Source organism: Vicugna pacos, chromosome 13 (genome assembly GCF_048564905.1).
Source record: "Vicugna pacos chromosome 13, VicPac4, whole genome shotgun sequence".
Classification (NCBI taxonomy): domain Eukaryota; kingdom Metazoa; phylum Chordata; class Mammalia; order Artiodactyla; family Camelidae; genus Vicugna; species Vicugna pacos.
Genome location: NC_132999.1, coordinates 49,509,175 through 49,522,411, shown reverse-complemented (window position 1 = coordinate 49,522,411; position 13,237 = coordinate 49,509,175). Strand labels below are relative to the sequence as shown.

The 13,237-nt window shown below is 44.6% G+C and overlaps 1 protein-coding gene across 13 annotated transcripts in view; it reads right to left on the bottom strand.

Moving 5' to 3' along the window:
- PAFAH2 (platelet activating factor acetylhydrolase 2) overlaps positions 1 to 13,237 on the bottom strand; it is a 59,162-nt gene that overhangs the window by 27,569 nt on the left and 18,356 nt on the right. For 8 of the 13 annotated variants that reach the window (XM_031683845.2, XM_031683843.2, XM_031683842.2 and 5 more), the window contains 2 exons: positions 13,008 to 13,178; positions 11,042 to 11,196 (listed from right to left, as the gene is read on the bottom strand). In XM_031683845.2, coding sequence (XP_031539705.2) covers positions 11,042 to 11,196; positions 13,008 to 13,178 — 326 coding nt within the window. Of the gene's footprint in view, positions 1 to 2,850; positions 5,343 to 11,041; positions 11,197 to 13,007; positions 13,179 to 13,237 lie in introns of those variants that run through there. The other 5 variants (XM_015239986.3, XM_072975072.1, XM_015239982.3 and 2 more) reach the window with 4 other exon arrangements.

Genomic DNA, 13,237 nt, shown 5'->3' with positions numbered 1-13,237 from the left:
GAGCTGTGTAGAGGCAATTTGCTGGCCATTCTCAGGCCTGGGAGTTTCTCCTGACGAGGTCACGGGACACTTTAACCCCCTGACCCCAGCCTCAAAGGCAGTAGACAGAAATTCACACAACTAGCTTCTATGACAAACTCCCTATCCCCAGGTCCTCATCCATTTGGCCAGCCTCCACACAGACCTTCTTCCGGGCTCCTGGTCAACATTTTAGGACCTTTGATTTACACCTAGTGCTTAGATGTGCGTGTCTGGATGATCGGGTGTGGAATTAAAATTCAAACCAGAACCTAAGAGAGTAGATTCTCCCTGGTGGTGAAGACAACGTGCAGAGATAGAACTGTGGTATGGATTTTGATTTTTTATGAGATGAGCAGGGAGATCAGAGCAAAGAGAATGGAAAACTGTCTCTCTGCATCCAGCTCCACCCTCCCACAACAGCAGTAGTTGACTGGTAGTTAGCAGGCTCCATGTGAGAACCAACTGGAACTGGACAAGCTGGGAGAAGAGTTAGACCAAGACCATCTGGGGCCACTCAGTACAAGGGCAGATCATACCTCACCTTATAGGTATGTAAAGAGGATCAAATAAACCACTACTAGTAATGGCTAATGTTTACTAAGCCCTTAAAATAGACACTGTGCTAAGTGCTTAGCATGCATTAATTAGTTCATTTAATTATTACAACCACCCTAAGAGGTAAATACTATTAGAATTCCCATTTTACAAATGAGGAAGTTGAAGCTCATAAAAGTTAATAAATTAGCACAAAGTTACAGGGCTGACAGTGTTGGAGTTGACTGATCTCAATGACCATGTTCTTCGACGCTGAACTGTTCTCCTCATCTGTCAAATCAACAGAGCATCTGGCCCCCAGTTCTCAGCAAAGCTCAGTTCTCCCCCCAACCCACTTCTTAGTAGCACCAAGGATACTACTGAATTTCAGTACATGTCATACAGAAATTGTTGGAGAGTTTGACTTTCTTGATTCAACCTCATGAAATGACATTCCTCCTAACTTGACAGTTTAAAAATATGGGGAAGGTGCAAAACCAAGCATGTAAATGAGGCTGTGTGGCCCAGAGATTAAGAGCTTGGATTTTGATGCCTAAATTCCAGTTTCACCAAATTCTTTCTTTTGAGAGCTTGATCAAATCACTTCTCTAAGGCTCTGTTTCCTCATACATAAAATAAGGCTAATATCACCAGTTCTCATGGAGTTACAGTGAACAGCACATGAGCTGATGCATATAAAGCACTGAGCACAGTCCAGGACACACAGTAAGAGCCCAGTAAATGTTGGCTATTACAATGACCATTGCCATCATCTTCCATGCAGCTATGGCCAGGGACATGTGGCCTCTGCATCTGGCTATGATGGGACAGTGAGCTTCCTACTGAGGATAGGTCCCAAGTACAGAGTATGGCCTCTCCTGTCCCTCTGTCACTTTGCAGGCCCAGGGGTAAGTGACGCCCCAGAAGAAAAAGGGGGTAGATGAAGGTCCCCACAAGGCCAAGACATAAAGTTGGAGTCCATCAACCGACATTTCAAGAGTCCAGTAGTCTTCTTAAGGAAGGGCAAGCAGGGAAGCTGTGTCAGGACACACACCAGAAAGGGGCTTAGGGACAACTGAGGGCCTGACTCATCCAGGAAGTGGAAAGGATGAAGAATTTCATTCCATCCTGTACTTACTTACTGTCCTTCCTAACTGATGCACCATTCTGCGCACAGAAACTTTACAATATACCACTAGAATGTCTCCACAGGTACGGTCCTATAATGGGGTGGGGAACAAGAGGATACAAAAGGAACCCAAGACATCTTCTTTGCTTTTGGAAAGAATTCACTAGAATGTAATTTATCAGCACATGCCAATTAATATGCAGGATTACCTTGCTCATTTAAAGGCCATTTAACTGGTGCCTTTTGATTCCCTGGAAGTTAACAAAAAACCAGGGCAAAAGACCAAAGGCCGGTGATAACCACTCTTGAGTAGTCAAAGGAAGGATTACAAAGCCTAAGCACTTAAGGCAGTGCATTCTAGTTGCAGGAGAGTCCCTAAAGCCCTCTCTCAGTGACTGCTTAGTTCTACTTCAGACAGCTGTTAAGTAATGTGGCTGATCAGAAGTTGTAAACTTGAAGTAAACACGGAGACCTGCTGGGGGCTGCCACATTCAAGACAATGAAGAGCAATGCCTGGCAGGCTGACCACAAGGGAGACAACACAAACTATGAAAAGCAATGAAAAAGGTGCGGGGTGGGGAGGAGGTGGTGGTATAGTTCAGTGATACAGCATGTGCTTAGCATGCACAAGGTCCTGGGTTCAAATCCCAGTACCTCTGTTAAAAGAAGAAAAAGAAAAGCAAAGCAATGAAAAGAACTAAGAGGACAGCAGCTGGGGGCCATGGAGTGTAGGTGCAAGTAGCTATCCACATCTTCACAGACCAGAGGGCGCCATTGCTCTGACATTAGATCTGGTCACAGATGTTTCTGCTCTCTGGGGAAGGTATGGGATGTTAGGTAGGGCCAGATGACTTACTCTGGCCAATGAAATGTGAATGGAAATAATGAGGGTTACTTCTGGGCAGGAGCTTTAAGAGTTAGTAGGGGCTTCACCATGTTCTCCCCCAGATCCACTATGGCCAATGGCCATGCTTCCAGATATGGGTCCCCAGACGAGAGTAAAAATGATACAAAGCAGGGGGAGAAGGGTGTAGCTCAGTGACAGAGTGCATGCTGAGCATGCACTAGGTCCTGGGTTAAACCCCTAGTACCGCCATTAAAAGTAAATAAACAAATAAACCTAATTACTCTCCCCCAAAAAAATTTTTTTAAAAAATGACACAGAGCAGAGCCTCCAGCTGACCCACAGAGGATAAGCAGCATGGACAAGAAATAAATTTTTATTGTTTTTTGGGATTGTTTGTTACTACCATATAATCTAGTCTATCCTGATTGAAACATCCTAAAAAGTTAAGAGGTCAGATCACATTAAGAAGTATGTGCATTATCTTTTTAGTAAATAACCATTAAAAAGTCAATATTACATTTTGTGGCTTAAAGAATAATTTTCAATTATATGGAAAATTCACCTACTCCAGTGATGCTAGATAAATGAGTCATTACCAGAACATGAACTGAATAGAGGAGATGGATTCAGTTTCCAAACAAGTTCTTTCTCTAGGGGTGTTTCAGGTCTCCACAAAACATACCAGCAATATTTATGGCTCAAGGTATAGGTTGGGTCTCATGTGCTAATGCTGTCCGAACTGGCTTCTCAGCATCTGCAGAACCAGCCCCAGGCACAAGGGATGGTTCTTCTGGTTCTGTGAGTGCAGGGTGGCTCTGGTCCCTTCTAGAGGTTGGATGGCCCTATTATGTATCTGTATGCATTCTCATAGAAGGAAATTCATAATGTGTTCTTTGGTAAAACAGCAACAATTTCAGAATGCACTGTCTTATTAAGCATACATGGAACATCTATAAAACTGACCTCACACTGGGCCAACAAGTAAGTTTCAGGTGAAAATCATATGGGTCATTTTCTGACTGAAAGCAATCAAGCTAGAAAACAACAGCTATAGGACAACCAGAAAAAACTCGAATGTTTGGAAAGTACATAACCCATGGGCTATACATACTTTCACTGAATCCTCCTAATTATTCATAATGCAGATCCCCATTTTAGAAATGCAGGAACCAAGACTGGAAAGAGAACATAATTTGCTCAAATTTACCTAGTTAGCAGTAGTGGAGCCTGGACTCAAAACCAGGCTATGGAACTCAAGGGCCCGGGGCTTTGTGCTATGTCTCACTGGAATCCACAGGTCCTCTCAAGGCAGGTCCATAGCCTCAACAGATCTGGTGTCTCACCTCTTAGAAAGAATAGCTGTTGAGATGGGAGGCATAGTCCCAGCTTGCTTTGGTGACACTGATGTATAGAGATGCATTTCCCTTTTGCTCTTCCCTCCTCTGGAGTCCCGTACTCAAACTGAGCTGAGAAGTCTAGGGGAGTGGAGAGGAGTGTTTCGCATTGATGTTCCCAGACAGCTTGGAACGAGATCCCTGGGAAGACTTCCTTTCCTTTTAAAGTTTTTTTCCACACGGGCACAAGTGGTAAGTGATCAAAGAAAGACAGAAGGAAAAGTTACTTCCAGATGGCTCCCCATCTTGCTGTAATGCAGATTAAACACAGAGAATATTCCAACATATCACTAGGCAAACATGAGTATTAATATCATATTATAAATGGAACAGAATAGAAATTCAGTCTGTATCTTGACTCAATTTGAGGCTAGGGCCTCAGAGCCAGGAGAGAGACAACTATAGCACCCTGATTCTGAGCAAGTTGGAGGCTCATGACATCTGAAGTAAGAGGCAAGACCAGAGTGTTCCTAGACTTCTCTCTAGGGATGGCCCCCTGAATTCGATGGCCTCCAAACTTCTTCCCTTTTGTGGTGAGGGCCTGTTCCAGTCACTACTTAACACTGTTATTCTACCTTCTCCATCTCAACCAACTTGTGTTGTTTCCTGTCAAACTACATTTTCAGCAAAACTCAAAGACATCCGGAGCTTCTGAGGCACCCTCTGTCCCTCAGCTTCTCTCCCTAAGCTATCAGGACAATGCTGTCTGCCCCTCCCATGGGCTCACAAGTGTAACTTAGTCTTGACTAAATGCTGGTACTATGTTTCATGCAATGAGAAGGCTTGAAAATAAACAGAAAATCTGATGGTGGTCCACATCCTAGAAAGCTACCTAAAGTGCTCAGAGGCCCTGGGGAGGGAGAAGGAGAGAGGCAGGAAGGGACAGTGCCAGGTTGTCTCTGGCACCAGAGGCCCCGAAGATAGGAATTTTCACTCCGTCTTTTGCCTGCATTTCTTCCACTGCAGAAGCCACATTGGCCCAAGGTGCGGAAGCAGTCTCCCTGGGTTAATTGGACTCATGGTGTTCAGCTTGTGGCTTGGGTCCTCCCAGACCCACCCCACTGCTTGTTCCTCACACCACCAGGGCTCAGTCTCTAGAAAGTCAGTTTACCAGTCAGTAAGTGATCAAAGTCCCAACATGAGTTTAAGATTAACAAGTCCAAGATCAAAGTACCTAGTTACCAATCAGCAGTGTGATTACACCCTCTCATCTATGAAGAAGGGTCATATTGACCACTTCCTGATAGGAGGTCATTGGTGTTACTGGGCAGGCCCCAAAAGGGAACTCAGCTCAGTGACGTTTCACAAATGACCAGTTGTGCCTATAGGCTGGACAGATGGTGTGGGGCCCCAGGGGTTAGTGATGGTCCAATGCCTTCAATGAGGTTGTTCCACTGGTCATAGTTCTCTTTCAGGTCTGAATGAGGCAAAAAAAAAAAAAAAAAAACAGGAAGGTTAGGTAAATTGATGTAAGGTTAGATCAAAGAGTAGCTAACAGGGATTTAGTGGGTCATCCTAGAAAGAGGAGCACCTGGGATACTAAAAGGACTGGCTAAGGTGATTGTGATGGTGGTAGCAGTAATGATAACCACTATTCTTTCAGAGCCTTTATAAATGTGCTTCATAAATGGTTTGCTTAACCCATACAAACTCAGTAATGATAATAATAACAGAAGGTAGCATCTATTGAAGGAAAATATATTCTAGGGACTTTGCTAAACGTGCATTGTTTCATTTAATTTTCATAATATCCTTATATGCTAAGTACTATATTGGCTCTACTTCATAGTTGAGGAAACAGGCTCAGAGAAGCTGCCTGATCCAACCAAGGTCACTATAGCTGGTAAGTGGTAGCCTCAGAATTCAAAACCTGATAGGAAAGGGTGAGAAAGTGGAAAGCCCACTTCCAAGCTCGTGGATGTTGCTGAGCAAGAAGAGACCCTTCATACGCCAGCTGGTGGATGCAAATCCAGGGCCACCTCAGTGAAGTGCAGAAGGAATAGGACAGTGACATCACCAAGTGGCACAACACTGGGTTTGATTCCAGAGAGGGCCCCGGGATCATGGGCAGATGGATCTAACGACATGGCGAGAACAGTCAGAAAGGATCCTAGGCCGTAGGCTGAGAGAGTAGGACACAGCTGAGCAGGCAAACAGTGTTTCTGTTCAGAACAAACAAAACCTGGGACAGAAGGCACACTCTCCTTCATCTTTAAATCCCCAGGGCCCTGCCAAGAACCTGGCATGGAACAGGTCCTCAACAAACGAGTGCTACACATGCATTAATTCATAAAATACTGAGCACACCACTGTGTGCCACGTGTTGTTCTTGGTGATAAAAATACAACCACAGACAAAGAGAAACAAACTCTCACCCTCATAGAGCTCACAATCTAGGAGGCAGAGATACCAATAAGCAGAACAAACTACATAGGATATGAGAGGGTGAGAAGTGCCATGTAAAAAGACAGCCAGAAAGAAGCAGTGGTGGTGGCCAGGGGACAGGAATAAGGGGAGGAAGGGATGGTAAAATGTTTTTAAAAGGGTGGTCAAGGTGGGCCTCTCTAGGAAGGTGGAATTTGAGCAAAGACCTGAATGAGGTGGGAATGAGCCACGAGACTACACGGGAAGAATGTTCCAGGCAGCAGGAACAGCAGAGCAAAGGCCTGAAGCGGAAGTGTGCCTCGGGTGTGGAGGCTTGTGCAGCCAGAGTGGAGCAGGCCGGGGAGGAGCCACAGGAGAGGAGGTTGGGAGGGACGCCGGGCACTGGCTTTGAGTCTCAGAGAAATGGGGAGTCACTGGGGAGTTCTGAACAGAGGAGTGACAAGATCCAACTTACTTTCTAAAAGGACCACTCTGGCTGCTTGATTAAGAAAAGACCGTGTAGGGAGGCAAGGGTGGCAGCAGGGAGACCAGTCAGAAACATTCACAGTAATTTAGGTGAGAGATGAGTTGGACAGGATGGTAGTTGCCGGGGTGGTAACATGTGATTACTTTCCATTTGTGTTTTGAAGGTGGAGCCAACAGGATTTTTTGAGGGATTTAGATGGGAGGTGTAACAGAAGAGACAAAAATGAAGACTTTGGCTGGAGTAACTAGAAGGATGGAGTTACTATTAACTGAGAAGGGAAAGACTGCAGTTGAAATTCATGCTTGTGTGTGATGTCTCTTAGAGGTCCAAGTAGAAATGTTGAGTTGTAGGTTCTACAAATCTGATGTTTATGGGAGAAATCAAACTGGAGATATAAACTGGAGAGCTGTCAGCATGGAGATGGCATTTAAAGCCATGAGACCAGATGACATTAGGGGACACAGGTAGAGAAGAGGTCCAAGCACCGAGCCCTGGAAACAGCAAAGTAGATGGAGAAGGAGTAGACATTGAGAGGGGAGAAAATACACAGTGAGGTATCTTGGAAGGAGAGAGAGGGCTTCACAGAGGAGGGAGTCACCAACTCTGTCAGAAGCTGCTGAGAGTTCAGTGAGAGGAAAAACAGAAGTGACCTCTGGATTTAGTATGATGAAGGTCACTGGTATCCTTGACAAGGGCAGTCTTCCTGGTCAACTGGGATACAAAAGGCTGAATGGAGTAGGTCAAGAGAAAATGGGAAGAGAAGAATTAGAGAAAGTGAAGACATTCACTTCTTTTGAGGAGTATTGCTGTCAAGAGGAACAGAGAAACAGGGTGGTAACTGGGGGGCAAAGTATGGGCCAAGACAAATTTTTTTAAAGAGAAATTTCAGAATGAAATGAACAAAATAAAGAGGGAAAAAATGATGATCTAAGGTAAAGAGGAAAAAAACTGCTGGCCCAATCATCTTAAGCAGAACAAAGAGGAAGAAATCTAGCGTGCGGGGGGAGGGGTTGGCCTCATTGGACAACTGAGTCGGAAACTCCAGTAACCAGACAGAAAGCTGAGTACACGCAAGAAGGTAGGTAGGTGTAATGACGCAGTGTTGGGATTTTGAGGATGCACTGAATGCTTCCATTTCCGTAGCAAAGGGGGAGGCAAGGTTAATCAGCTGAGAGACAGAATAGGGGAGGTGGTGTTACGACGTTCGGAGAGAAAGGAGAAGGTGTGAAACAGTCTTCCGGGAAAGTGGGAGGGGGGATGAGTAGGTGAAGACAGAAGCAGCATGTAGTTAATATGAAAGAGGCACCAATCTTCTTAATAGAAAGTAACGCCGTCTCCGTGTCAGTGGAGCATGTGCTCTTAGAGGGATTTTTTAGAAGTGGTGAGAGGTTCAGCTGAGCCCCCTATTTTAGTTTCCCATGTGACAATGTCCTGCATGGCCACCAGAAAGCTTTTCTCTCTTTGCAAAACTATACCCCAGGCAGAGAACCTTTGCCTTTTTTCACCCTGTCTGACCTGTTATGCTTGGATGTTGCAAGAGCCTCCTTCCTGGGCCCTTTGCCTCTCAACCTGCCCCATCTTGCCCCTCCTCCGTGATGCAGCCAGACTGCAAACACAAGTCTAACCATGACATTCCCCTAATTAGAACCTACCAGGGACTCTCACAGCCTGCGGAAGAAAATGAAAACTTATTTCAGCAAACACATGGGCTTCGAGATCTGGCTTCTGCCCACTTCTCTACCTTTATCTTCCAACATTTCACTATTCTGAGCTCCAGATACACTAAACACAGCTTCTCAAAACTGACCAGGCCCACACCAGCCTTTGCGCTTTCTGTCTAGAAGATCCTTGCCCCTTTCCTGCCTGGTGAGACTTACTTATCTTTAATGTTAAAGACAAGCATCATTTTGTCTAAAGAGCCCCCATTCTCGGCTGTCCTTTCCCTCTTGCCAGAATTAGGGGCCTGTCCCCTGTGCTCCCAAAGACTCAGTGCATCCATGGGTCTGGAGAGCCACTGACAGAACAGTGCAGCAACGAAACACCTGGGCTTTCAAATCAGACAGCCTAGGTTGCATTCTGGCTTTGCCACTTACTAACCAGATAACCTTGAGCAAATTACTTAAATTTTTTAAGCTTTAGTATTCTTGTCTGTAAAATGGAGTTAATAATAAAAGTTTCCACTGAAAAGGGCCACTTTTCAGGGTTACACAGGATAATGCACTTAGAGGAAGGCCTGGAATAAAGCGAGGTCGTCAACAATCTTCCTGTAAGAGTCTAAGACTCTCCTCCCTTCCACTTCCTCCTCTGCTGTTCTCTGTGATCAGTATCTTAGCTCAATAGATACTGCTACTGAAGGAAGGGAGCCCAGTTTGCCAAGGTGGCCTCCCTTGTCATACGTAGCTCTTCCCTAATGAGATGGGGGCTAAGAGGAAACAGAGTGGGCTGAGGATCATGTAGTCAGACTCTATTAAAGTCTTGAGACATGGATCCATTTCTCTCCTACCAGGTGGTAAGAATGGTGCCCCAAGGTCTTATTAACCCTAAAGTTAATGGCTCATGATGAGCAAGACGAACAGGAATAAACATTAAAATGCAAATTTAGGTTCAAAAACTCAATACAGCCATAATAGGACAGATGTGTTTTAAAAGCAAACTCAATCCAAATCAAATTTTTTTAGCACTTGGTGGAAAGGTTAATACATTCAAGCCATCTAGAAGTCTGGTGTCCAGAGCACAGAAGAGACAATTCTGCTGTACCAGGCACGGGTCAGACCATCTCTAGCATGTCGTGTTCAAGTCAGGACAGTACACGTTAAAAAGCACATTAATAAACAGCACATTCAAAGTGGGTAAAACATGGCAACACAAGGAACTGCACAGGGAACAGGAGGAGGTACCACAGACATCTAGCTTAACGAACAGAAAACTCAGAGAGGACACCATAGGTGACTTCAAGTATCTAAAGAGCTGCCATGTGCAAGGAGTCTGAGGCTTCCCAAGGTAGCTCTTGAGGGGATACTCAGGGCAAGTGGGGAGGAATTACAAAGAACCAGATCTTGGTCTTAGGTTAGAGGTGGGTCAAACCTTAGAAATCCAGGCCAGCCTGGTTCCCTTCTGAAAGAATCTGTCCTAAACACAGCACCCGCTGAGGGATCAGCCTCATGCAGATAAAGATAACGGTAGCCTACTCCTTTCTGACTGGATCAGAAACGCACATCCGATAAAGAGAGCTCCAGGCTTGGGTTGGGCAGTGGCCTACAATGTGTTTTGGCAGGTAAAGATGAACTGGTACAATCAAGCTGTCTCTCTTAGGAATCTGGTCTAAGAAATCCAAGAAAATATGGCGGTGAACAGTGGGCACTCACAAGGGAGAGAGAACGAGCCACAAGTGGTTCAAGCCAACCGGTCATGAGAAAGTCATGAGGAAGTGAAACTACAAAGCAGATGCTATCAGCAAGAGGAAAAAGTACAGAGTAGCAAGAAGGAAAATGCAGACCAGAGCAAAGAGAAACAGAGATGTCATGAGAGGAAGAGACAGGGAGACCGAGCCTGAGAAAGAGAGAGACGCCAGTCCTACAAGCCACCTTGGTCCCTGTAACTTTTTACTTCTTGCCTGGCCAGGTGTACTCTCATAAACAAACTCCCTTTTATCTCAAGGCAAATTAGTGAATCTCTAGACCTGGTAACCAAAAAAAGCCTGACTAGAATATTAGTTCTGACAGTCAAAGTTTCCAGTGATGGAGGGGGCTGAGCAGTGCGCTCTCTGTGCTGCGCGACCACGCAGCAGGGAAGACACAAGAGGATCTCTCCTCTGCGTGGGAGGCTGGACCAAAGACCTCTTCAGGCCTTACCACTTGGCTGCCCTGTGATTTGTGACATTAGTCATCATCCTTCTAGGCTTTTTTTTCAAAAAAGCACTTTCAAAAATTTAGCCCATCTATCATAATAATCTCCTCCACAACATACATAAGGTGAGTGATAATGAGTTAGGACAGAGGTAGTGGAGTAGAGAGAGGTGAACATTCCACTTACAATGAAAAAATCAAGGTGCAGAGGCCAAGGTCATTCAGGTGGTAAGGGACAGAATCAGGATCTCCAAACTTTCAGCTAAGTGTTCCTGCTATAATTCTATGTAACCCTCTCCTTCACTCAGGTTTTCCTTTTGCCATAAATCTCTCTGATTCGAGACATGTCAGTATAGACCACTGTGCAGGGAAACCTAAGGGACCCCATGGCTACCCCATGAGCCCCTGTTCTCTCCTTACCAAGGTGCTTCTGCAGGAAGGCCAGCATGGCCCGCACCATCGTCTCCTGACCTTCATAGGGGTCCAAGCTCCCACGGACTGGACTGGGGAAGAATTTACCAATCCAGCTACCAGTCACAAAAACAAAGTCAGTTAGACTCCGATGAACAGAACCACTAGAGGAAAAGAAAAACAAGTATCTAGTAAGGGTCTGGAGGCTACAGCACACAAATGTTTACACACCTACCACGTGCAAGGTGCTTTACGTGCATTATCTCACTTAATTTTCACAACAATCTTGTAGGGGAAGTAATTTTCCCTTTGACAGAACCTGAGGAGAGAAATGATCTGCCCAAGGTCACACAGCTAGTAAGGGATGGAGCTAGGATTTGAAAGCAGGTGTACCTGTCTTCAAAGTTGCCTCAACTCCTAGACCACATGCCTGACTGGATATGGAAACGGCTGAGTCAGCTGGAATGGAGACCAGGCAAGGAGGCGGGGTCTGCAGCACCTGTCATTCCTATATTACTATAATTATTACCCCACAGCTTTTACTCAGTGACTTTCACACATTCACAGAACGTATCAGTTCCTTCTTTAGCTCAGAACTGTACCACAAAGTAAACAGGAAAAAGAAATAACTTTTTTTAAATAATAAATTTTTAAAACTTTTTAAAAATAAGCTTTTAAATAATCAGAAAAGTGAGGGCAAGTGTTTGTAAAAGAGGGTTTCTGGATTAGAATTTAAGTCCTTTGACATCAAACACAATTTGAAGGTGAAATTCTCACTAGGTTGATTTTGAGCTAAACTACTCAAAACTAAATTTACTAGTCAATTCAACGAGGGAAGGAAAATCTAAATGCTAACCTTTGTTTGATATCAAGCAGAAAAACTGACTTTAAACTATATTATTTAAGGCACATGAGAAGGTATAAAGAATAATATAATGGATACTTGAGTTTCCAGCACTAAGTTTAAGAAATAATCATTGTTAAGAGTTAACTCTGCAGTTTTTGTGTACCCCTTCCCAACTGCTCTCACCTCCCATCCCTCCAGAGGTCACAATCACCCTGGATCTGATTGGTTGGGGAAACTGTCAAGCAGTCCTCTGCCACCATGAAATCAAAATGAAAGGGGAGAGGCTGGCCCTAAGGAAGACAGCCTGGGCCAAGATGAGCAAGGGAAGAAGTCGCTGCCTACTGAGCAGACCCCTAGCATTTTGGGCTCTGGATCTGGCATTTCAACCCCCTCAATGATTCCAAAGGTCCATGGTATGTAGTGGCTTGCCGTTTTGCTGAAATAGGACTGGGATCCTTGAGGCATGTGTATTATTAGGCTCAAGTACAGGGCAAGATCAAGTCAGAGACTTGTCAGTGAGACTTTAGCCCTGCACCTGGAGCTCTAAGACAATTCTCACATACAGTACATTTCTTAAAGCCACTCAAAATTTTCCCTCTGTGAAAAACGGCTCCTGAAAACAAACCACCTGACAGTGTTGGTGACAGAAGTGAAGAGAACGTGGTTTCTCCTAGACAGAATATAGATGGTTTATGGAAGACAGCTGAATTGAGGTATTCAGGAAGCTCTCTAAAAATCTGTCTTGTGAATGTCAAAGGTCTATTATATCCACATTCTTCAAAAGACTCAATAAAATTTCCAAATGATGTTAGAGATTTCTGGAGTCCAGCCAGACCCACACTTCTTCCTCTCCAACACACAATCCCACAATCCCCTTTTCCCAGAAAGCAATAGGCAAATCCTGTCATAAAGTCATACAAACTAGTAAAGAAATCACTGCAGGTGGAGCTAGTGGAAATGAAGGACAGATATGAAATTCTTAAGGAATTAAGATTCTGAAATTCAGGAAGTATTTAGGTACTCCATTACAGGGTAGAACTTCTGGATAATTTAGAAGAAATTAAAGGAGCCACAGCTGAGTGAAAAATGGAGCGGACACTGGGGATCATGACCTTGGGGTTTACTCACAGGACAGTTATGATCCTGGATTGGTCATGCTGGGCACAAACCTTCTTCATTAAGTTGACACTGTCCATTGTCTGGAATTTCTCAGCATTGATGAAGAATATAGGGCCTTGGGCCATGGGGTAAAAGTCACGTTCCAAAGGAAACATCCAAGCATCCAGAGCCACAGCACACCTGGAACAGGACTAGACATTTGGAACTGCCATGCAAGAATAGCTAGACAGTGGGGGAAA